This window comes from Eupeodes corollae, chromosome 3 (genome assembly GCF_945859685.1).
Source record: "Eupeodes corollae chromosome 3, idEupCoro1.1, whole genome shotgun sequence".
NCBI lineage: Eukaryota > Metazoa > Arthropoda > Insecta > Diptera > Syrphidae > Eupeodes > Eupeodes corollae.
Window position 1 is genome coordinate 139,025,234 of NC_079149.1, and position 25,365 is coordinate 139,050,598.

At 31.9% G+C, this 25,365-nt stretch overlaps 3 protein-coding genes across 6 annotated transcripts in view; 1 reads left to right on the top strand and 2 right to left on the bottom strand.

The window, feature by feature from the left end:
- Positions 1-5,595: 5,595 nt before the first annotated feature.
- Positions 5,596-12,953, top strand: LOC129952841 (equilibrative nucleoside transporter 2). Its single transcript, XM_056065695.1, has 6 exons — positions 5,596-6,164; positions 6,411-6,711; positions 10,927-11,373; positions 11,442-11,527; positions 11,592-11,788; positions 12,016-12,953. Exons 1-6 carry the CDS (start codon positions 5,910-5,912, stop codon positions 12,125-12,127), a joined length of 1,398 nt encoding a protein of 465 aa, XP_055921670.1. The 5' UTR covers positions 5,596-5,909; the 3' UTR covers positions 12,128-12,953.
- Positions 12,954-13,241: 288 nt separating this feature from the next.
- LOC129952842 (lectizyme-like) lies at positions 13,242-15,538 on the bottom strand. The gene has a single exon (XM_056065697.1). It carries the CDS (start codon positions 14,447-14,449, stop codon positions 13,652-13,654), a length of 798 nt encoding a protein of 265 aa, XP_055921672.1. The 5' UTR covers positions 14,450-15,538; the 3' UTR covers positions 13,242-13,651.
- Positions 15,539-16,445: 907 nt separating this feature from the next.
- The window catches only part of LOC129952844 (1-phosphatidylinositol 4,5-bisphosphate phosphodiesterase classes I and II), a 48,821-nt gene continuing 39,901 nt past the window's right edge, over positions 16,446-25,365 (bottom strand). The window contains exons 10-20 of one of the 4 annotated variants that reach the window (XM_056065701.1): positions 24,201-24,417; positions 21,479-21,636; positions 19,373-19,586; positions 19,163-19,320; positions 18,924-19,094; positions 18,650-18,850; positions 18,264-18,591; positions 17,592-18,024; positions 17,146-17,523; positions 16,933-17,077; positions 16,446-16,873 (exon numbers count right to left, since the gene is read on the bottom strand). In XM_056065701.1, the coding sequence (XP_055921676.1) occupies positions 16,697-16,873; positions 16,933-17,077; positions 17,146-17,523; positions 17,592-18,024; positions 18,264-18,591; positions 18,650-18,850; positions 18,924-19,094; positions 19,163-19,320; positions 19,373-19,586; positions 21,479-21,636; positions 24,201-24,417 (2,580 nt within the window). In that variant the 3' untranslated portion in view covers positions 16,446-16,696. Of the gene's footprint in view, positions 16,874-16,932; positions 17,078-17,145; positions 17,524-17,591; positions 18,043-18,263; positions 18,592-18,649; positions 18,851-18,923; positions 19,095-19,162; positions 19,321-19,372; positions 19,587-21,478; positions 21,637-24,200; positions 24,418-25,365 lie in introns of all 4 variants that reach the window. The other 3 variants (XM_056065699.1, XM_056065698.1, XM_056065700.1) reach the window with 3 other exon arrangements.

A 25,365-nucleotide genomic window follows, 5' to 3' on the forward strand; every position in this document is an offset into this window, starting at 1 on the left:
AGTTCATTTTTAATATCTGGGTTTCTACCTACTTCAATTTTAATAAAAACAGACTGAATCTACTCATTTTTTCTCTCACTCTTGTATGTAGTCTTAAAACTTTCTAGAGAATTAAAAATCGCAGTGAGGTTTATGTAGCTTCTTTCAATATAAAATAATATTTTTGTATTGCTTCAGAAGGCTACCTCAGCTAGAACCATTATTTTGTCTTTAAGTTTTGTCACGAACTAAACTATTTTTTTTCTGATAAAAATGTCATTGTTTTTATTTTTGATTTAAACACAAATATTATTTTTTTCGAAATTTTATATCTTCAAAATGAGTTATACATTTTAAATCAATAGAGGAAATAGTTTTACACAGAATTTTTGGGATACATGCTCTAGTGTTATTTTGAATTTGATTTTTTGCAATATGAAAAGATATTTTCAAGTCGTCAAAAAACAAAGATAAAAGGTTTGTTGATGTACTGAAATTGTATTACGATTATAATAACTATTTCTGGTAGAACTCGTCCTATGCAATCAAAACATCTTAAAGTCATTTTATTTGACCAACACGAGCCCAATCTTTGCTTTTTCGTTGCCAGCAACCAAGATTTAATTGAAGAAATGTTACATTTACTTTTTAAAGTACATGAAGGCTTAAATAATTTGATTTATTTTTGTATTCAAATAATTTAATTCAAAAATATGTAGAATAATATGAAAAAGTTAATTTTTGAAATCTCTTTCCATTTTTCTCAATCTACTTTACTTTTTTCCTAAAATCTACTTCCACTTTTTTTTGAGAAGTGGTAAAACGCTGTTACACAATAGCTTTTAAGTTTCTGCTAATAGATAAATAATAATAATAAAAATAAATTTACATTAAATAAAGATCTACATACGCTCCCAGAGTCCAACCTTATTCAATACTTAATGATGCGGTCTCAAACTTGTAATTTCAAATTTCTAAATTGTTCAAACGTAAATAAACTAAGTTCAATTTAAATTTCATTCAAACAGTCAGAAAAACTATGTCGAGCAATATCAGGCATTTATTTTGTCATTATTTTCTTCATTTTGTTTATAATATGACCAAAAATGTGTAAAAGACATTTTTAATACATATACAGTCCCTGGCCATATTATTAGACGCACTTTAGATTTTATGCAAATTTTAAGCTATTTTAATCAGGTTTTCGAATATTGTAATGCATTAAAAATATTTTGTACACATAATATAAACTACTTCTTTTAAATAAAGGAACAGATTTAAAGATTTTTTTTAAATTAATATTTTCAGTTTTTTTGTTGTTATTTTTGTAATTTATTTTTTTTTCAATATTTTGTTGAACCTTCTTTTGCTTTAATAAGAGCCTCAATTCTGAGCGGCATACTGCCAATGTAGCATTTGACTCTTTCCTGCATTTGTGGGTGCTTTTTGCATCTGCTTTATTCATTCAATTTTTGGTAATTATATTTGCATTTATTTTAAATATAACTGTACTTGATAAATATTGCTTTAGTTTTTAAGATCATGGGCACAGATGAAGAAGAAGTGATGAATTTGGCCAATTCCGTGAGCACAAATTTAGGCGACCAGACAAAGGAGCAACACCAACCAAAAATAAAAGCAAAAACAACCTCATGTGACAACGGCATGGTCCACAAAAGACGTCATTAATTTAATAACAATAATTGAAAGCAATTCATGCCTTTGGGAATACTCTTCCGCAGATTACAAGGACCGCCAAAAGAGAGAAAAAGCAAATGCGCAAATGTGAAAGCAGCCTAGGTACATCAACACAAACAAAAACTATTGACAAAATCACCTAAAGTTTTGCAGAGAACACTATCAGACCAAATAACACTTTTCCAGTCATCTGCGGTCCAATTTTTGTGTTCTCTGCCAAACTTAAGGCGCGCAGACACATGTTTTGCTGAAAGTGCTGAATTTTTTAGAAAGCAATGTCGGCTGCGATTTTTTCACCTCAGGCGTGCTATAAAAAATTTTGTTCTCGTTGTTGTTAAAAAAAACTTTTTTTGCACTGAACCGCAGAAAATATTTACACAAACCAATTACTTTTCAGCGAAATGTGGTTTGTTTTAATGAGCTCCCAATTTTTCATTTGCTGAGATAGCTTGGTGCATGTTGGTGGGGGAACTAATTTAAGCAGATCATTAAAAGTGGTTTCATTCATTTGCATGAAATTTTTAAATACAAATTTTTGATTTTCGATTTCTCGGAACTCCGCCAAAGTTTTTACACAAGCGCCATTAGTACTCCTTCTCAGGAGCCAATCCCGTACCCAAACACTTCGCTTCCGTGTCTTTTTTGATTCTTTTTTTTTGTAAGAACACTTACAAATTTTTTTGGTGCTCAAAATTTCTGTCACCAAATGTGTACAGACAAATTTTGGTCGAAATCGGTACATTTGACCGTGTATCGTTAGATCGTGCGATCTCAGCTAGACGCACTTAAGATTATTTGCAAAATCTTAATTTTCAGCTATTTTAATCAGGTTTTCGAATATTGTAATGCATTTTTGTAATTTTTTTCGATATTTTGTTGAGCCTCATTTTGGTTTGCTTGTATACTGTCAATGCATGATTTGAATGTTTCGTGAATTAATCTTTCAATGAGTGATCGCATCTTTAGCTACTTCCCTCTTAATAAGCTCCCATACGTTTTCAATTGGGTTCAAATCAGGGCTTTTTCCCGGCAAGTCCAACAGAGGGATGTTTTCTTCCCTCAAATAACATTTTATGAAACTGGCTGTGTGGCATGGAGCTCCATCTTGCATAAAAATGTAACCATACATCCATTCTTGAACGTTAAAAATATTGCGTATAATCTAATAAATTTTAAAATGCTGCAGTGCGTCTAATACTATGGCAAGAGACTGTAAGGCTCGAAAAATAAATTCCAGAATTTCGATAACAGGACATATTTCCATCAGGCCAATTTTTTAATTTTCTGCCATTTTTTCAATTGATCAATATCACAACTTCTTTCGAAGTTGATGTGTCTTACAATTGTATACAACAATTTTATTCTATTAGATTTTGAAAGACTACAAATCCCACTTTTCAAGAACTACAAATTTTAGATCAAACATTTTTGTTTAAACATTAGCTGACACTTTCCAAATTATCTCGGAAGACTCACGGGCCTAGTTTTAAAAAGCCGAACTTCTTTTAAATCGACAACTCTGTAGGAAACAAAAAGGAGAACCAGGTCATTTTGAAGCAAACCAAGTTGAATTTCATATAAAAAAATAAGGAACAGAAGACACATTTTAGGGTGTTGCAAAATTTCTTTTAGTTAACTCTCAAATGTTGGAACACATCAGCACAATGAAAAGCATATAATTATTCTCTAAACACCAGGTCGCTACAGCTCAATGGATATTCGCTTCTAATTTCACTTTCTCTACGAATGCAAAAACTTAACAAAGAGAAAAAAGACCTCAGAGAAAATACCTTTTCGTCTACCTACGCGACGCTGACGAGCGTCGACGGCTCGACTTTGCCACAGAAAGCCATTCTGAAAATTCTTTCAAAAAACGGGATAGTCAATTGAGGCGCCCAACCTTCCAACTTAACCCAACCTTCACATATTCTGGGGGCGTGTAATGGATCAACACGGATTCGTGTGGAATGCTTTCTCACCATATTGGTGGTGCTCCAATGTTAAACTTCCAAATTCTTTTTCGAAGACCTATGCGAAGATGACGACGCATTTGCTATTGAAAGCCATTCTCCCAAACACCATGATGCTTCATTGAGGCATCCAACTAAATATACACTAACCTTAACCCAACCTTCATATATCCTAATAATTATCCATATCAAATCCTGGGGCGCGCAACGGGTCAACAGAGATTCGAGTGGGATGCTTTTTTACCATATTGGTGATGCTCCAACGATGATCTACCAAATTCTGGTACCTACTTTAATTTGTGTGTTCGCAAATTGCAACAATATCCACACGATAAAAATGGTGTTATTTTAATTGATTTAAATTTTTAACAATGTTCAATTGGACTGACCTTGATAAATTATTATTTGAATGGTAATTCGTAGAAAACAAAAACAAACAGTTAACAAAAGTAAAAGTAAAAGTGGACTTACGGAATGCGATTTTTGATGTGATGAGTATGACTTTGATTTTATTAGATTCATTTCACTTGTGCAATTTTTAATTTTGTAGTTTTTTCTTCCTTAATTTACACTTAATATTTATTAATTATTTACACTTTTTAATTAGAAACAGAACAAAAACTTAAACGAAATGTATTTTAAGTATTAACTGGCTGCATCTGCTCTAATTTTTAAGAGATAACTGTTAATTACAACAGAAAGAAATCTCTTTAACACCACATAGCCATCTACTTTTCAAAACAGAAACCAACATCGAAGAACAGCACTAGGGGTTTGCTTATTACTTTAAAACATTCTGAACACGCCCAGAACCAATGCTGCTCTCAACATTTTCTGAACACTCAGCTTTAGTATTGAAAAATTGGTTTGAGTATTTAAAATAAAGACATTAACGTTGGTGATTTTTGCGACCTACGAAATTAAACGAAAATTTAAGTTGAGTTTGAAAATAATAATTCAGTGTAGTGTATGAATAAATTTGATACGGTAAGATTTTAAGAGACATAATATAAGATGAAAACTATGATGATGATATTTATAGCGTTAATATCTTAAAATAAATAAATAAATTGGGTGGCGCAACAGTCCGTTGAGAACTAGGGTCAGTGACTGACAACTGTCAACCATTCCTGTGTGGGATTAATGTTGTAAGGAATGGAGGGGACCTACAGTTTATATGCCGAATCCGAACGGCTAATTTGAGAAAGCACTTTTTCATGACAAGAGTTACTCTTGGAGAATTTGTCAATTTCTCGCAAGAGACAGTACTCGTGAAAAGACTTAAGATTGCTTAGGCAGGGATCGAACTCAAGACCTGTGGCATGACAGTCCAACGCACTAACAATCATGCCACGGGTACTACAGCGTTAATATCTTTGCTTTTCTATATTAAGACTGAAAGAAGTTGTTTTTTATTATTAATAAAAAGAAAATATTTCACTGTTTATTTTTAAAATAATTCTCCTTAATTGAGAAAGCAACCTGCTCCCAGTTTTGTAAGTGTCCATTTTTTAAAAACTTTTATGTAAGAAGGAGAAACAAATCTATTGATTTAAAACATTCTATATTTTTTTTTATTGAAATTTAAAATCTATATTTCTTTTAAATAGGAATTAATGGTTAGATATTTCGTAGTTTCGTTGCGTAGCTCATACTTGTCAAATGCCAAAAGAAAACAGCTTAACAAATGACAGCTGACCAATTAGTGAGCTAATCAAAATGGAACTTCGTATTAAAAAATCTTAAAAGAAATTAAAAATAACATACCTTAGAAAATATTTGCACTTTCTGAGAGAGCCCAACAAGTTTGAGAAGCTTTGTTTTTATGGTTAAACATTGTTCTCCTCAACTTTTATGGCGACATCTCTTAATGAAAGTTGTTACTGATTTCTAATATCGAAAACAGCTGTGAACCTTCACTTGGTGCACTTGTCACAATTTTTTCTTTTATCTCTTTATTTGTTAGAAAAATCAAAACAACTCTGCCCCTTGGTTGTTCTTCTTTGTGGTTTCTGAATTCTGAGAGTTATCAATTAAATTTCTTTGCCTACAAAATCATTTGATAACTAAATCGAAACTCCATCGAAATTAGAAGAAAAATAAATTCGGCATTAGAGTTCAAATCAACAATCAGTGGACGAAAATTAAGCTGATAACCTCTGAATCTAATTTCTTTTATTGCGTGACGACTCCAATCAACTGCAGAAAAGGCACATAGCAAACTCTTCAGAAACAGAAGAAGAACTCCCTAATGTCCATAGGATGCCTTCAAGAAACGACGACAACCAGATTCTTGTGCACAATGAAGAAATCCCCGACGATATTCTCGACAATAGATTTGGCGGTCAAGTGGTGGTTGACCATGACGCAGGTGGCGAACTCTACGACTCTGTAGTCATATCATCCACTCAACATGTACCTAGACCAAATGATAAATACAATTTCACATATCTGGTGTTCTACATCCTCGGAGCCGCCACCATGGCTCCTTGGAACTTTTTCATCACAGCAGAGGACGTAAGTAAAATATAGAAAGATAATAAGAACGAATGCGAAAACAATTAGCAAATCATGTCAGAGATTAGCAAAATAAATATAATAACTATTCAAAATCTCGCGCTTATCTTTGCTAAAACAATAGACTCGAATGATGACTCAAGTCTTCTTTGTTGTAATAATAATAATAAAAATGAAGAATAAATTATTATGTGTATATATTTATTTATGTAGCTATTTTTAATTGTTCCTTTTTTATGTTTGTAGTACTGGCTGTACAAATTCCGTAATACAACTTACAATGGCACTGACCCAGATCCTCCGCTTACACCGATGCAGAAGAATTTTACCTGCTATCTAACGCTGACTGCGTCGCTTGCTGGGATGACGTTTCTTTTACTGAACGCTGTGTATGGACACCATGTGTCGCAGCGCTTGAAGATGCTCGGAACTATGATCGTGATATTCTTGGTTTTTATAATGACCACGGCTTTTGTCGAAGTTGATACTGACAAATGGCAGCATCAGTTTTTCCTAATGACAATGGCAATGGTTGTTGTAATAAACAGTGAGTTCAAATTTATAAATTCATTTTTAAGTTTTTCTATCGGCGTCTTAAACAATTTCTATTTTTGGAGAAAGGTTTTATGGGATTTGTAAAACGAAAAGAAAGTGGGTTCTAGAAATTCAGTAAAATCAAATTAGTAAAAAAAGTATAGGTAGCCATTTGATTTTAAAAATGGGAAAGTAAATTTATCGTAAAACATGATTATATTATGTGTTTGACCACAAAGTTTCAAAAACCACAATCTAGAAGCGATATTTTGTCTTGTAATGAATGCAAAAACCTCGTAAACTTAAACAAGAGTTAAAAAATCTTGAACTTCAAAAATCTAAAAAATAGTCGCGAACGCAAAATTTAGAATAAATTAATTATTTTCTTAAATTATTAATTTAATTAAATTAAGTGAATTGAAAATGAATACAACTGTTCAAGGTTGGTATATATAAGGTCGCCAAGGAAACAAGTCGCGGCTGTTTTAATTCATTGAGCTATTAATCTTGATAAATACAAAAACTAGGTGCCTCAAAATTTAGACCAAAAGTTTATCAATAAAATTCAAGAAAAACACAAAACTCGGGGCACAGAAGACTGAAGGTTGTAGGAAACATTAGATTTAACACATCAATTGAAATTATACCTAAAGAATCGTGGCATGTATTTTAAATGAATTTAGAGGAGTTAGGAAACTAAGATCAGAAGGGAGTTTATAAAAAAGAAAAACAGATCTATTTAAAAGGTCTCGCCTTCAACTTCAGCTTTAAGTCTTATTTTTAAGGTTCCTGTTATTGCATACCTAAAATAGAACATTTCTTACTTTCAGTTGAGAACTGTGAGAACTTTTTTCTCGAGATTTTGTGCTTCTAAATCTTTGTTTACTGCAAATTTTGCTTTATTATAAATTGGAACATATTTTTCAAGATTTTTGTAATTCGAGATAACTTTTGTGCTATATCATGTCTGGATCTGTTATTCTGTAGCGTCGTTGAGTTAAATGTTGTCCTAAGTGTTTTGTTATTAATTATTAACATACAATTACAAATCATACGGTAATATAAAAAGAGCTCTAGCTACCAAAGCTTTTTCGATTTCTTTTTGAGGGAAAGTGATATTTCAAATCTTACTCTTAATTTTCTTAAAATGGTTAAGAATTATCTTTTATTTTTCATGCCGTGGGGCACGATTTTTGCAGTAATACTTAAAATGAAATTTAAATTTAGTCTCCCACATTTTAAAGGGGAGCTATCGACGTTTTTTGGAAATATCATTCCTTATTTTAACTATTGCTTTTAAGCTAAAACTATCCTTACTAAAATAATGGCCAATGTCTCAAAGCTACTAAGTTTGAGTAGAAATCAATTCAAAGTTACATTTTGGGCATCATTCATCTTTCATATTTGCCAAAAGTTACCCTCTACAAGGAAAGAAATTTTATTTTCGATATCGTCAAATATGTAGGAAGTGTTTGGGTGGTATTTAAAAAATTTCGGTGTGTCTCTTTGCTGTGTTACTTGTTTTGCTTTGTGTTCTTTCGAATGGCGTTAAAAAAATATCAATGAGCAGGTTCAGGCAACGTAAGGGACTTCATTTGCAGTCAACTTCATTCTTTGAACGGACATTTTGACCAAAGCAACTAGTAAGTTTTTCAAGTGTCATGAATTTCAAATTCGGAACTTTACTTTAAGTTCATAGTACAAAAGTATTAAATTATTGTCCACACAACACTCCTCAGGCAAGCTACAAGTCCACCACGATTTGTCTTTTATGTTGTAAAGAAATATTAGTTATTTCTTTTCCAAATTAACAAGGGATCCTTTTACAGAAATCATTAAATGAAGCTGTGAAGAAAATAAATAAATCATAGAGTTATAAAGTTCAGCTTTCAGTTGAATGAAAAAAAAGCATGATCAACTGTCATTTTGAAGTAGACCCGACTTAAAAGTTAGGCAGAGATTTCTTGACTAACTTTGCAGTCAAGTTTCCATCCAAATTTCCTTAATTGGAGCTGGCCAATCAGATACTAGAAACTTGTCTAACTTTTAAGTCCCATATGTCGTCTCAACCTTTTATAAAGAGTTGGATTTATTCTTAGTCTTTTTTGGGTCTTAGTTAAAAAACCCGTTAAAAAACTCTGAGATGCACTTAGTATTTGATAATATTTGTTTCCATATTGGACCGGTTCAGATGACACAAGGAAAGAAAGAAAGGTAAGTTTCTAGTATCAGATTGGTTAGCTGCCAAAAAATGACCTTCTAATTAAGGCAACTTTAATGGAAAGTAAGTCAAGAAAAATCTCCCTTACTATCAAGTCAAGTCTACTTCTGTCATAATTACACTTGATCATGTTTTTTCATGAAAGCTGAACTTTATTACTTTATGATTTATTTATTTTCTGCTCAACTCCATTTAATATTTATTGAAACGGGTTCCTTGCCAAGTTGACAAAGAATTAAGTAATATTTCATTACAATACAAAATACAAAGCGTGATGAACTTGTTGCTTGCCTGAGGAGTGTTTTGTAGACAATAATGTTTTTTGTAGTTTTTGTACTATGAACTCAAAGAAGAGATTTGTGAAGCAAAGTTCTGAATTTGAAGTTAATGACACTTGGAAAACTAACTAGTTGCCTTTGTTGAAAATTAAGTCCCTTATGTTGCCTGAACCTGCCCATCATAAACATAGATTTTAAAATATATAAAAAACAAAGTTTATTTAAAATTTGTTTTTAATTTTTGAACAAAAAGGTTTTCTTTTTAATTAATTGAGATTAAAGGTGTCAATGGGTTCGTCAAAAAATACCGGCCTGCCTTTCAGCTATTAAACATGTGCGAATCTTAAAGAAGTGGGTATTAAAGTAAATGCCTTGAATGTGGTAATTTTTGTCACAAGTATAAATGAGCTTATCACCAATGATCGGCCTCTTCGTCTTTGGCTACGTTTTTCAATTTATCGTAATAAATCTTTCACCATGTTTTTCACAGGCACGGGTGAGTCGACCAGTTCGTTTTTGATTCACACCCGACCCGAGACCCATCTTTTGATATGCTTTAGAGATGTTTTCAAATGATTTTTCAACTCGGTCTCAGTCTTTTATCTACAGTAATACTTAACAAAATAAAATTTAAATTTAATCTCACACATTTTGTAGGAGAGATATCCCATTGACGTTAGTTGAAAATATAATTCCTTTTGTTACTATTGTTATTGTTATTAGTTTTAATGAGATCGTCAAAAAATATTAGTTTTAATGAGATCGTCAAAAAATATCGCCCTATCCTTCCACTCTTAAACATGTTGGAGAATCTTAAACAAAATATGGTTAAAATAAATGTCTTAGCTGTGGTACTATTTGTCACAATTATAAATGCGCTCGTGAGCACTTTGGAGTCCAAATGGGCTGCCTCTTCGTCCTTGGCTACTTTTTTCAATTCGATTCAATTTATTGGGACAGGCACGAATGAATAGATAGATCAGTTGGTCTAGAAATGTTTGCAATTGATTTTTCAGCTGGGTCTCAGTCTATTAATGGTTGTTGGGCTTAAAAATAATTTAAAATATTGTGAACACTTAATTACAAATCCCGTATAAATTCATAAGAGAAATTGGTACTTTTAAAAAATCTGTGCTCGCTGATTTAAAACAAAATTCTTCATTTACATCAAGTTAGAGTCCTGTAACGTTTCATGTTAAAAATTGCATATTTTATATCAATAGATCTGCAATAATATCCCAGAACCAATGTATTTTAATAAATATCGTTAGTTTATTTAAATATTATTAAATTCTTGAACTTGAGCTCTTCTTTGTAAGCCTCATCATAATATTCGAAAGAAAAATGTTATTGTATTGCATTTGTCACGAAAAATATCAACTTTCAAAATTGTTTTCTCAAATGTATTCTATTGTTAGCCTTTCATTTTTCAATTCTTTTTTCTTTGTTTGAATGTTTATTAAAAAGATAACATAGGGTTTTATTACGTTTGTTATCTCTTACCAAAAAAAATTAATCTTTTAATTAGTTCCTTAATTTAATTAAGTGGTTCTATTTTTATGAGAGCGACTCTTTCGATCGAAAATCGAGGTCTTGAATAATATTTATTTTGCATTGTCAGCATATTGCATTATCCTTTTATCACAAATAATGAAAACATTCTGTTTCTTTTGTTTATAATAATTTTATGCAAATATTTTAACTATGTTTTTTTTTAACTTTCTTTTAGTTTCTTCGGCTGTGATGTCCGGTGGGCTTTTCGGTATGGCTGGTATTTTCACTTCGGAATACATGACAGCCGTAGTGAGTGGTCAAGCTTTGGGTGGAATTTTCACTGCCCTAGCATTTATCCTGGCGCTCACTTTCGGCGCGTCAGCTAAGACAACTGCATTTTTGTACTTTTCCATTGGTATTTTTATCGTATTCCTCTCAATTGTTACCTACATGATTATGGAGCATCAAAAGTTCTTCAAATATCATATGAATAAAAATGTCAACGACCCAGCGAGACCTAAGTCTGGCTTGGTCTTGAAGCCAAATTTTATGGAAGTCTTTGGAAAAGTATACGTGTACAGTATTTGTATTTGTACCGTGTTTGCAATGACGCTATCGGTTTATCCAGCAGTTACACAACTTGTTCTATCCGAAAATGCGGGAAAGAAACATTTATGGAATGGTAAACACAATTTCAGACACTTTTAATTTTTGACTTGTGACTTATTTGGTTTTTCTTTTCTTTTTCAGATGTTTATTTTATGCCAGTAACGAACTATTTATGTTTTAATGCTGGTGACTATTTGGGTCGTATATTCGCTGGGCTTTTAGAAAAGGTGAAGTAACATTTTTAATTTTGTGTAAATATTTCATTTTACTAATTGTTTATTTCATTTTCAGCCCCGAAATGATCCGCATTTGTTATTGTTGTTTACAATTATGCGAGTAATCTTCATTCCTCTTTTTATGATGTCCAATTCAAATCATTTCTTCCTTCCAACTGTGGTCCACTCTGATGTGATATTTATTAGTATGATGATATTATTTGCAATAAGCAACGGATATCTCACAAACATTGCCCTTGTAATGGCACCCAAGTGAGTAAAGTTATTATTTTGTTGGTTTCACAAAAACACGTTAATCATACAAAAATAGAATTCCGGCATAAGATTGTTCAGTAAAAAACTTTTCTGACCTATCAAAAGAAGATGCAACACTCTTTTTTTAATTATTTAGAAATAGAATGCTTAATGTCTCCCGTTCTCTCATAAATATGCATTAGATAGAAATTTATAAATACTAATTTATTTTAAATTTATTTTAGATCCGTTATGCAACATGAAAAAGAGATGGCTTCTTCAATAATGGCAGCAGCTCTGAGTGTGGGAATTTCAATAGGTGCAATTGTTAGCATGGTCTTTGTTGAACTTCTCTAACCTTTAAACACAACCATTGATAATAAGCATAAGGGTAATCATTCAATTTTAGAAATACGAACAAAAGACAATGTCATGAGACTAAAAATTTAATTTACACCATGTATATTTTTGTTTTTAATAAATATTGACACTTTACTAGATATTGTAAAATAGTTATTTTTTGTAACTCGTAACTAATTCGAACGTAATGAATTTATTTTCAAAAATAAACAAATATTGCATAAACTCGTAACAAGAAAATGTTTTCTACATCATTTTTTGATTATTAATAACTCCATTTTGTTTGTTAGTTTCTAGACATGAGTAAAAAGATATTCTTGTTAATTTTGTTGTATATTTAATTAAACATATCATTTGTAATATTATATTCAAAATACCTTTGAGTCCTCTTTACAACAATCGCTAAGATGTTATCTCAATTTTTATAGATTCAGGAATTTCGAAACTAAAACTTTTACTAAATTAATGTTCAAAAAATAATTAATAGTTCAAATAACTTTTGTTTTTGTTTTAGATAAAAGTGCAATTAAATGGTGCACGATACTTAAAATTATGATATTTACGCAAATATAGAACTTTTTTAAAATGTAACATGTATGTTTTTGAAAAAATATTGATTTAAGAAAAGTAAAAAGTTTTAGATTGAAAATAATATGAAAGAGAAATTATATTTTTTCGACTTAAGAAGGCACGAAGTAAAGAAGTTTTTTTATTTCAATCTAGAAAATGTAATTATTTTAGATTATATTTTAAGAAAGCAAAATATTCTACGTGATAGAAAAGAATATTTATTTACATTAAAAATTAAATAATAAATAATAAAAACAACCTGCAGTTTTTTTTTAAAGAGAAGAGTTACGATTATAAATTAAAATATAAATGTTTTTGAAATGGATATCATTTCGTTTCGGAACAAAAGCAACACGATCAAACTAAAACTTGCAACACAGAAAAATATAATCTACTGGAAAACTACAAGATTCTACTACAAAATTGGAAAAACCAACATTTGTTTTCAATGCGGTTGATATCGAAACAAATATTGGGACTTTCTTAAGAGAATCATGGGCATTATTATCAGGAAGAGTCGCAATAAGCATTTCATGATGTGACTACTCAAACGGTTAATACCCAAACAGGCCATCTGGTTCAAAATCGCGTTTGCTGAGCCTTTTCATTCGTTGAAATCTACAGTTTTCGAAATCATGTAAACTTCTTAATGTTTTTCAATTAACCTTTGATGAGAAATAATTTTTGTAAACGCTTCGTGATAATTTACTTTTTTTTTTATTTAGCTTAGAGTTTTGTGTGTAATGTTTTTGTTAACGAAAAGAAACTTCACCAAAGCATCAAAAATAAAAAAGCCCACATTCGATTATTTGGGATTTAAAATGTACTTATTGCTTTTTTCTTATTCATTGAACGAAAAATACCACTTAACGCTTTTGTTAATTAATTTCTTTATTGTTTCATAATAACATGGAACTGAAAATAGTGCAAACAATTGTTTATAAGTTTTTTTTAGAAGTTTGAATTTTTGTTTATCCAATCGATGTGGGCTGAAGTGTGGGTGTAAACCGAAGGCTGGTTTTTGGCACCACATGGAACATATCCCCACGAAACAATTCCAATCAATTGTGTCTTGCCCCCTTTGCCATATTGAACAAGTGGTCCACCGGAGTCTCCATTGCATGCCGATATGCCTGTGGTATTGTTTTTGTTTGAATTCGAGCAAATGTTTGTTGGGTGGATTGGAGCTCCCGCCGGTAGATCTTTTTTACATTCTGAATACCCAATTATCAGAGTATCAACAGTTTGTAAATTGTTTGGCAGAGATGCTCTCTTCACACGACCCCAACCAAAAAGAGTTCCTTCTCCAGAATGGTTCGAACCTGCCTTGGGTAACTGGATTTTATTAACCGTGGCGTTGAATTTGAATGGTGGGTCGATTTTGATTAGACCAATATCATACGGACCAACTCCGCCACTATACAAGGCGTGTTTTCGGGATTGACTTAAGAGTGCCCGACGTACAGCAGCTCCGGTTTGATTGAGTCGATTATGCAACCCAGCGATCACATCAAACTTTTTGTTCTCAAGACAATGAGCTGCTGTAACTACCAAATTTTCACTTATAATCGAACCAGCACAAAAATGAGAACTTGTCTTGAGAGAAACAATGTATGGTGCCGAGTGAGGTTCTGCTTCGTGGCCATTTATTATGTCACCAGTTGGAAAACTAATCCTCGGAGATGGTAAAATGCTGGCATTTGCAATGCCCAAAGCCAAAACCGTTACCAAGATTGCACCACGATACATTATAAAGGGATATAAACTTATGCTCTAAACGATGGAAGCCAGACTATTTTTATAGTGAAAGTTTTCAACTTGAACGATATGGCTAAGAATCTGTTATCTGCACTTAAAAATATTTATCTTTAAGCTGATATTAGAAGTTTTGAGTGGGCATTTTGTTTTTTAAGTATTGTATTCGATTGCTAAAGAATAAGTGGGATTTTAGGTGAAGGTTCGTTGAAAGAGAACGATAAAGTTATAGAAATGAAAGTAGGATAGATTTTGATTGTCGCGTATGCATGCACAATAAATTATTATATGCACACATATTATCTTTTTTTTAACTACTTACAACAAAACGTCTATGTTTCTATTTTATTTAATTTTTCAATTTTTTACTACATATTTTTGCTTTTGATTTCTATTCGCTAAACAATATTCAACATTTTAGTACTAGTATTTTTATAACAATTATTTTTTTAAAATGTATTTTTAATATTTTTTGTTTTTGATTTGAAACAATTATTTTGATTAGCTATTTTCACAGTTTATTATTTTTCGCAATAAGATCTGTAGGAGCTTTTTGTTAACTTTTTTTGTTTGTTTAAAGGAACGCTATTACAAAACAAATACATTTTTGGAGCTGATCAGCACTAAACATACTTTTTTTATGGTTTAAATTTAAATATTAAGGACTCCATTGATATAACGAACAAATATTGGAACTTAAGTTATATTTAAGTGTCGTAGAGGTACCCGTAACAGAATTCTAATAGAAAAGCCTTTAAAAAATACAACAAATCTTATCGATGAAGATGCTAAGGTTTACAACAATTAACATGTTATTTTCGAGCATACATTCTAGCACTACATTGGAAATATGTATGTTTTTAAATAAAAGTGTATCAGTACGTATGAGTTTTTCGATTTCTAAAATAACTACTTTTAAAATATTGCATTTCTTATATTCGACATAAGGTCATATAATAATTTATATTGCTCTCATATTTACGATTTTTTCGAAAAAGTCAACACATACAAATTAAATAGTAAAAGGACTTATTCGAATCGACTACTGGAAAATATTTATCTATTTTTATTTATTTGAAAGGCTCATTTAGGCTCATTTTTAAAAAATGTTGTTTTAGGCAAACGAGAATAGGAGAGTCAAAGAAAATATGATTAATATATTTTTTTTAAATAATTTTTATTCTTGAGAATTACAATCTTAAAATAAGTTTAAATGTAAATAATTTAAATTTTTAAACTTATGAAACCTAAATACATACATTTTAAAATAAATAAATGAACAAAATATCCATCTCCACAGTTCCAAATCTAATAATTTATTGTAAAATATATATTTTGTAATAAAAATAAAACAAATAGACAAATATATTAATAAATAGTTAGAACTGTAAGACAATACAACATATGGTGTAGCTACCTATAAAGTAGAGCATAAAAGGTTTTAGAACTTAGAAGTCCAGCACTCTGGTTTCACCTCTAGATCTATGAAAGTCTAGGATTAGATACAGTTTTATAAACAACGAATTTCACTGAGATTCTTATTAGACTAGGATTATTATAATAGGTAGTTGCTTCTCTTCTTTTTAAGGCTTTTTTCGAAATAAAAACATAAAACAGATTACAAAAGCAAGAAGAGTGGAACAATTACTTCGAAGGATGGTGTTCTTTTGAGTATGTTAGAGCACATTTATTATATTTATGTAATTTTAAGTTTATGGTATAATGTATATATTTTTAGTTTTATTTTAATGTAACAGACTAGCATTTGACATTGTATAGTAAAATTTACAATTTAATTAATGACAGATTCGATTTGGTTAACTAACAGTGGAAACTTGTGTATAAAGGATTGGCCAATTTAAAATTTGTTGGGCCAATAACTAATATCTAACACTCAATACATTTAATAATAATTTATCGAATCCATCACAATAGCTCTGACTTACGGCACTCTATCTACTTATTTAGTTTATGCTTTATGAGACGTTTATTTTTATTTATTTTTTATTTAAATCAAGCCATTCAAAGTGACTCACATGGAACTAATAGTTTAATAATATTTTGTTTTATGTCTGCATGTGCATGTAGCTTAAAATCTATTATTTAATTACTTTGATTTTGAGATTTCTTTATATATTGTTATCGAGAGTAGAAAATACTGTTTTGTTCACAATAATGTTAAAATTGCTAATATTAAGTGACGAGGTGTTATTTTTTTTCTTTTTTTCATCATCACAGTTCTTACATCTCCAAAAGGAGAGAAGTATTGTTGGCGGTAGAAGTGGTTCCTGATGCACCGTCTAACGCAGGTATATTGTTTGCAAAGGAGCTGCTTGAGGTATTGTGAAAAAGAACCAGGAAACCTAAGTTCGAAATGCAGGAACGCGAATCTACTTCTTTTTCTAGGATGAGACGGGCCTTTAAAAAACAAAAATATATTGAAATCTTTGACATTTAAAAAAAAAATAAAAACGTACTTTTGCTTTATGTTCGGCAAGGGCGTTTTTAACTATATCGTGTTGCTTCTGGAGCTCGTCTGTGCGCTTATCATAGTTTTTCTTTAAACGAACACGTTCCGCGACACCTCTTTCCACGACGGAACTAGCGACTTCCCTCTTCATTCTTCAAATAAATAAATTCAAGAATTGAGAAATGAACTTTTCATAAATTATGTTTTTCGAAAACCATACCTTACTAATTCATCTCTATCCCTATGAACAGTTGCTAAATTCTTAACCTCATTACGACGGGCCTCTTGCAACTGGTGCATCACCTCACTAGTAACCTTATCTAAGGAAGTCTTAAGTTGCTTCATTTGGTTAGCTTGTGAGGCTTTCATTACTTTCTCGGCCGTTGCGTAGATACACTCGTGGTATTTTTCCTGAATATCTCGATAAATTGCTGAGTGTTCTCGGCAAGAAATCAACAACCGCTCGGATTGACTCCTCGCGATACCAGTCTTTTCTCCATCGGTAGTATTTTCCTCGCCACCACTTTCACCTGCCAAACTTGAATCGAGCAGGCATGGAGGAACCTCAATACTAGGATCGCTGGAAGAGAGACAACTTCTGTTCAAATTAATGCATGTGGAACTGCCTCCTATGCGAGGCAACCCATTTAATCGTTAGGTACTTACAGACTCTTGCTACTCAGTCGTTTGACCAATTTATTTGTCATTGAGAATTTGGGTTTCTTGTTTCCGTCTAGGGGACTGTGCTTTTGGGAGACAATCTTAACCTTCTCCTTGTCGTGCTTCTTTCGCAGAGATTCTAATTTTTTCTCCATTTCAAGTCGTTTCTCACGAACTAGCTTATGATCGAGGATTTTTTCAAGCGGTTCCGCAACAACTGTATCCACATCGAACTGTGCTGACTCTACTTGTCGGATCGAAGTGTTTGTTCCTTGATCCAGGGAATGTTGATGCTGAATCAAATGAATTGTCGTTGAAGTACTTTCTGCATCGAAATCCGATGAAACCTCAACACTCATTGAGGTTGCAGCAGTTATGCTTGTTCGATGCTTTGGACTCGTCGTTATCGATTCCACGGGTCGGAGCTCTTTTTTCTGACCTACTTGTACAAAAACGTCTGGAGGGTTCAATTTCGCGCAAAGCAAAGAACCAAAGGGCATAACACATAACAACAAATGCAAAAGGAACGACACCGAAAATTCAAAAAAAAAGTAATACAAATCACTAAAGTAACCCAAATATGTAAATCTACAATTCCACTATTTTACAAATTAAAAAATAAATAAAATAGGAACAACATTCCAACTATTCGACTAATCTATAATCTAAGAAACTTACATGAATTTGTTATGTCGTCTTCTGGAACTGGTTCTGTGTCTTCCGTTAGCACTGCCAATTGTTTGTCTCTCTTCTCGAGCTCACTTTGGTATTTTATGGGATTTGCTAAGGCTTCTGCAAAGTTAGATAGATCATCTGGGACATAGTCTTTGACGATTATGCAAAGGAACAAGGAGGCCAGACCCATTGGTTGGCCCATTTCAGAACGCAGATTAACATGCCGATAGCCAGGACACAAACCGATGACAGGAAGAACTCGGTGACCAATAAATTTGCCACCTTCTTCGAATGCAGCTATTCGTATGCTTGCTAGTTCTGGTAAGACGACCTATTATACAATTTTTTTTATAAGTTTGGAAGGTCGTTAAAGTAGTTTGAGTACCGACCTTTTTAAAAACGAAAGGGTCTTCGCCAAATACTGGATTGATGCCGTTGTCACGAACAATTTTTGTTCTGAACTTTTTACGAACTGTGTCTGCTGGCAGACCAAACATATCGACTTCCACGTAAGTTCCTACTCTTTTATCAGTTAAAAATTGTCCAGAAAGCACAGTGATAGATACTGTTCCTGCAATAATTCCATCAACCTTAAAAATCGAAAAGTAATATTAAAACGATTTTCTTTAAGCACATGACAAAAAATGGAAAAACAATACTTACAGTACTTTCAGCAAAAGGATCCAGGCGTCTATCTGTTCGACGCATAAATTCAGGCTTTAGTAAGTAACCCGTCCGGTCGTTATATTCGAAAATTCCTAAATTCAATTGCATTGCTAAGTCGAGCGATTGGAAATTTAGTGCCACAAGCTGACAACCGGCATTCCAAAAGAGCTGTACCAAAGAGTATAATAAGTTTCCAAATTCTGAACTTCCTCACATTTTTAAATTATTTTAAATACCTGAGGCATAAAGTTCGAACTATCAAAACGAGTTCCAGCTGGATAAACCCTAGACAGCTGGTGCTTATTATAATTCACAAACTCTATCGGACGTTCTTTCAACAGAGTTGTTGCTTGCTTTTCATCAAAAGACGACATTTCGTAACATCGATTCTTTTCTGTAAAATTAAACTTTTACAAATGAATTTTTGAAAGAATAAAAATACTTACTTTCTGCGTTTTCAAAAGAGCTAAAATGAACCGGTTGAACATAGTTCACTAGAGCCGATATTTCTGCTCCGGCTTCGGTTTCTCTTTGTGCTTTTTCGGGAGGAAGCTCATTGCCTATCGGTGGATTTGGCGTAGTATTCGGAAGTGATTCATCATCGCTGGAACTGTCCGTGTCCGAAGAGCCAGTACTATCTTTTGAGCTCTGACGAATTTGCTTTAAATTTAAAATAACAACATTATTTTTAAGAAAGTGTGAGGTTTTTACTTCAAAAAGTGCAAAGCAAATTGTTTTTTTTTTATTAATTAACTTTGATTGTCCAAGATTCACTTCAGAAAAAAACTCTGATAAAAGTCGAAGAGTGAAGAGCTCCATTTATAAGCCCATTACACTTTCTGAAAAGCCTCTTAATTAAGCGTGAAGCAAACAATGTAAGGTGGGTGAAATGGGATGGGAAAAGTGTTTGGAAAGTTTGGCTCTATATTGAAATTTTTTCGAAGCTAGGCCATCTTTTAATCAAATTTTCCTAGACTAATATTCCAATGTCTTATTATACAAAAAGCTTATATAATAATGGCTGAAAAGATTAAAACAATATGTCTCTCAGAATACTTAAAGGTTATTTTCTTACAGAAATTGTATTTCTTTAATTTGTCATTACCTAAATCTTTTGTTTATTCATGCAAGGAATGACTTTTGGAGATAAGAATTCACAAAATAATAATAATTAATCCTTCTTTGGATAAAGGATAATCCATCAATCAAACTCATTGTCACTGCATGCAAAAGATTCTTTTTTTTTCTTTTTAATAAAACCTTTGTCACCGTCTTTCATTTTTCCATTTGGAATTATTTTACTGGCTCTATAGGTTTTTTTCTATCAGAATTACACATTGCTTTCGATGTAGCGAACAAAGATCCTATTGAGTTTTTTCTTCGCCTAAGGACGAAGTATTGGGTGTGTATAAAATTTTAAAATTTGAAACAAAATACTAGAGTATAAAGTATTTTAATTACAAGAGCAAGTGAACACTAGAAATGATCAGCTATTAATTTCAAAAGTTTCAATCGAAAACCATTTTGCATGGAAAATTTACGGTCACATTTCACTTACTGTTAATTTCACTTAGAAGATGATTGATTTTCGAAAAAGTCCTTTCAAGAAATTCTATTTTATTCAAACCATAGACTGATCTTTGCTTAATTTTTGGAGGCTGTTCGAAATCTTATATCTCATTGGAAGTGAAATTTCAATTAGGTGAAACTTGAAAATTTCGGGCGAATAAAATTGTTTCGTGTGAAATATTTTGGAAGTGCTTTTTCATTTAGGTGAAGCTTCAAAAGTTCGGGTGAACAAAAGTGTTTCGTGTGAAATATTATCAAGACTTAGATTTGTTGAAAACGTATCTATTTGTTTAGATTTATTTGAAGTCTTATTTCTCATTGGAAGTGAAATTTTGTTGAGTTGAAATCTCAAAAATTCGGAGTATTTCGTGTGAAATATTTTCAAAATATGAATTCCTCAATTGGTTTGCTTGGTTCTTGGAGTCTATTGTAAATCCTATATCTCATTGCGAGTGAAATTTCAAACAGGTGAAACTTAAAAATTTCGTGCGATCAAAAGTGTTTCGTGTGAAATATTTTCCGGATAAGTCTCATAATAAGGCTTTTTATTTTTTATATTTTGCTTCAAGTTTTGTAGACTTACACTAAGAAATGAGAAGTTCTCATGTGAAGAAGGTTAAAAACGCTTATTCCTATCGCTTCCTTCTATCATGATAGCTCGGATTTGACCCATAGATATGAGGAGATTTTACCGTTTATATAAGTCACATTTTCAACTTTCAAGTGAACAAGTTCAAGGGAAATTTTATTCAGGTTTATAAAACGGGAAGCATTTATATGCGACTCAGATCCCATCGCATGTCATATTTGTAAAAACCAAGAAGAACAAAAACTAAAAAAATGCTTTTTGTTGAATGCCATTGCAAAGCCAAACAAAAAGTATGGAGCTGCCTGGGCTACAGAATAAATGGCACAAAAACGAACAAAAGGCTTTAACAACGAAAAAAAAAGAGAAGGTTTATTGCAATGTTCATTTTGCATACCTGCAACGGTGGTGCATGACTTCCAATATCACTGTTTCCAGTTGACTGTGTCGTTGTCAGCGTTCCTCTTTCGCCTGGTTGTACGGAAGTAACTCCATCTTCTTGAATGGAAACTTGTTGCTGGATTGGAGCTATGGTTGGCATTTTGCTGGCATCAACTGTAAAATTCCATAGAAATAAAAAGATAATAGATCAATTGTAATGGACCACGCTTTTCAAGTCTAGTTAAAAGTGATGTTTTTTTTAAATTTTCTTTTTGGGCCGAATTGAAATAGAAAAAAGAAACCATTTTATTACAGATTGCTGCAGCTGCTAAAAAGAGCATTTTTTTAGTTGGATAGCTTTAAAAGGTCTTGTCTGTCCTGTTAATTTGCATTTAAATATATACATCTGTAGTTAGGAATTTCCTATCAGCAAATTACCTGCATTTTTAAAACAGAGCCTTCAATGCAATTGGGCCAATTTTTTTAATTGAATTCATGTCAAGCTAGATTAGAGTGTTGATAAAGGAAGCTTTCGGAATGACCAGGAATAAGAATTCAACTGTTTTACTTGGGGGTTGAAATATTTGTGAAGCTTTAAACATACATACCTAAATTCATAGGTTCAGGAAATAATTTCAAATTACATATACATGAACAAGTTAGGTGTATACTTTTATAAATAGGTAATAAGGTGTTTGCCACTTTTAAGCTTAGTGCAGACGAGTTTCAGATCAGTAAACAAATTGGATCTTTTTATGTATCAATGGGCAGATTGAGATATGTATATGTAAGGAACTTTAGTCCCTAGTATATGATTGGCGAGCTGCCAAAAAATTAAGGTAACTTTTTTGGGAAGTTGACTGGAAAGTGAATCAAGAAAAATCTTGCTTTATTCGAAGTCATGTGGACTTGTGCTAAAATATCAGCAGAATACATTTAACTGAAAGTTACAAATTTAAAAATAATGACACCTGAGGAACTAACAAGTTTAATTGGTGTAAATTTACATTCAAGGACGTAAGGGACTTGAAGATAAAGCAATTGCTTTTTACCTAAGGCAACTTTATTGGAAAGTGGGCTGGAAAGTTAGCCTAGTTTTCTATCTGCATTAGTAAACAGTCAAACCTTCATGTGTCAAAGATCAGATGTTAATATTATTGTATTTAGTTTATTCGTCAAATTGAGAATGGAAGAAGAGCTATTCGTTGTCATTTAAAACATAACTCTTAATATTTTTGTCGCTTATCAGAAACTGATAACTGTTTTTTCCGTGCTAAGAACTGAAGGTAAAGGTCAGCAAAGTTTGAAATTAATGACACCTGAAAAAGTAACTACTTGCCTTAGTCTAACTTTGCCTTAAATGCAAATACAATGTTTATGATAATAGGAGTTTCTTATGTTGTATTAACCTTGTCAATATTGTCAAATACGACATTTAACAGGTACTGACAACATAAGGGACTTAATTTTAAGTCGAAACGATTTGTATTTTGTATTGTAAAGAAATAATACTTATTACTTTTCTAATTATACAGGAATCCTTTTTTTCAAAAAACGTAAAATAAAATTGTGTAGATAATAAATAAATAATAGAGTAATAAAGTTCAGTATTCAATTGAATGAAAAAAACATGATTAACTTTTATTTTGACTTGATAGTTAGGGAGATTTATGTGACTAACTTTCTAGTCAACTTTGCGATAAAGTTGCTTTAATTGGAAGGCAATTTTTTGGTAACTGGCCAATCAAATACATCTTCCCTAGCTTTCAAGTCCCTTATGTCAACTGAATCTGTCCACTGTCAGTTGTAGGATGACTTTTAAATGGTCAGAAGAGGTTATTGACGACATTTGACAATTGCTTGCAGCTTTTTAATAGTTGAAATAGAATTCATTCTTTTATTAATAAACTTGTTAAATGAGTTGTCAACTGTGTGGGCAGACAATTTTTCATTAAAAGATTCTTGGCTATTGTCTTTTCATTGGAAGTAACTATAAAAATAAAATAAATAAATTGGGTGACACAACAGTCCGTTTGAGTACTAGGGCCTAGTGACTGACAACTCTTAACCATTCCTGTGTGCGAGTACTGTTGTCAGGAATGGAAGGGACCTACAGTTATTATAAAAGCACTGACTAATTTCACACCAGATCTGACAATCGTCTGGGCTTTGGTTGAATAACTACTACTTCCATAAGGGTAGTACTGTTGTATATGAAATCTCTTATGGAGGCGCACGATTGAAGCAACATCTGGGGAGTCGTCAAGGAACTTAATCTGGCAGAGACGAAATTCGGGAAAAATCTTTATCTACACCAGCACAGTCGTCAATATACAAACATTAAATGTTCCATGATAATACAGTAATTGTTCTATGTAATGGTAGTACGAAATAGAATTCTAAAAACCTATTTTTTGAATTTCCCAAATCATTGAAAAATGTTCTGAATTTCTGCATTCAACGATAAAATTCTGAATTAAAATGTATGAGCTTCCACAATGGTGCTTTAAAAATTAAAAAGACTTAATAATTTATTTTTACCCGGTATTAAATTGAAAGTAGCAAATTCAAATGGTCAATTTCAAACATTCGTTAAAATTCTATGAATTTCCCTTTTCATGGTGGATTTTGAATCGAATGAAAAGGAAATTATGTAAATGGAGTCCTAATCAAAATCTTATTAGGGGTTAATGATTTCTACAGTGTCCTTAAATATAAATATAATAAATTATGCTTACCTGAATTAGCTGTCGTCAATTTAGCTTGAGAATGAGTGTTTCCCTTACTTTTGTGATGATGATGGTGATGGTGCTTCTTTTTATTTTTGATAATAATTTTTCTTCTCAACAGCGAGGGTGGCGGTAGCTCTGAGTTTGTTTCCAATGGATGCGAATCAAGTGGCTTATCTAGCAACATGTCTCCAAAAATATCTCGACAATAGTTAGCAATCTTAGCCTATACAGCAAAATTTCAAATTCAACATTTACACTACATTAATAAATAATATTAGCAATAAATACTTCAATTAACTTGAATTTTGTTTCTTATCTTGAATATTTCTACGAGTACATTCATAATGAAAAGAATATAACACTAAGGTTGACTACGCCTACATAGCCGCCAATAATCAATTTTTCAAATCCTTCAAAGGAAAGCATTTCTATTAATATCTCTGATGAATTTTGTAGCGTAAGGACTATAAGGAATTATGTATATGTATTTATATATATTTAAATGTTTAGACTAAGGAATTGGGGTGCAAGTAGGTAGGTATAGAGGTATATTTAGGGTGTGACCGGAACTCAAGCAATAAATTATCAGCTATGAAGTCGGAGTCGGAGTGGAGTGGAGTGTATAGTGGCAATGACGTAGCTTCATGATGAGTTATTAATCCTTGTGGATTTTTAATATAATCACACAATCAAAAGCATTTTGTTATGACAGCTTTAGAAAATATACATATACATACATAATGTATTTTACTTTTACTACAGATAAGTGGATTAACTTCTATAACGAAGTATAAAGAAGATGATGGAAAGAAGACTTCAATTTAAGTTTATGTAAGATAGAAAGAGGTTTGTACTCTTTTAGAAAGTAAGAGAAAAAATATTTATGAACATCAGTGCTGATCCGAATCTGTTTGAGAGTCTTAAAAGGAAAGTGCTGATTCGAACTTTCCTTTTAAAAAGCAAATAACCTATAAATCCCGAAGAAATAAACTTGATTTTGTTTTTTGATTGTCTTATTGTATCGAATTTTATGTTTAAATGTTAATGATAAAATGAAAGCAAACCCATTTGTTTTAATTTTCTTTGGTGGCAGCTCATCCTAATGATTTACAACTCTCAACCATTTCTTAACACAAGTTTGAGGGATAAAAACGTTTGTATGCCGAACCCT

Coding starts and splice junctions, on each gene's coding strand:
- LOC129952842 (XM_056065697.1), bottom strand. CDS start 14,449: ATGTATCGTGGTGCAATCTTGGTAACGGTTTTGGCTTTGGGCATTGCA.
- LOC129952841 (XM_056065695.1), top strand. CDS start 5,910: ATGCCTTCAAGAAACGACGACAACCAGATTCTTGTGCACAATGAAGAA. Junction 6,165..6,410: donor TTTTCATCACAGCAGAGGAC/GTAAGTAAAATA, acceptor TTATGTTTGTAG/TACTGGCTGTACAAATTCCG. Junction 11,528..11,591: donor TCGCTGGGCTTTTAGAAAAG/GTGAAGTAACAT, acceptor TTTCATTTTCAG/CCCCGAAATGATCCGCATTT.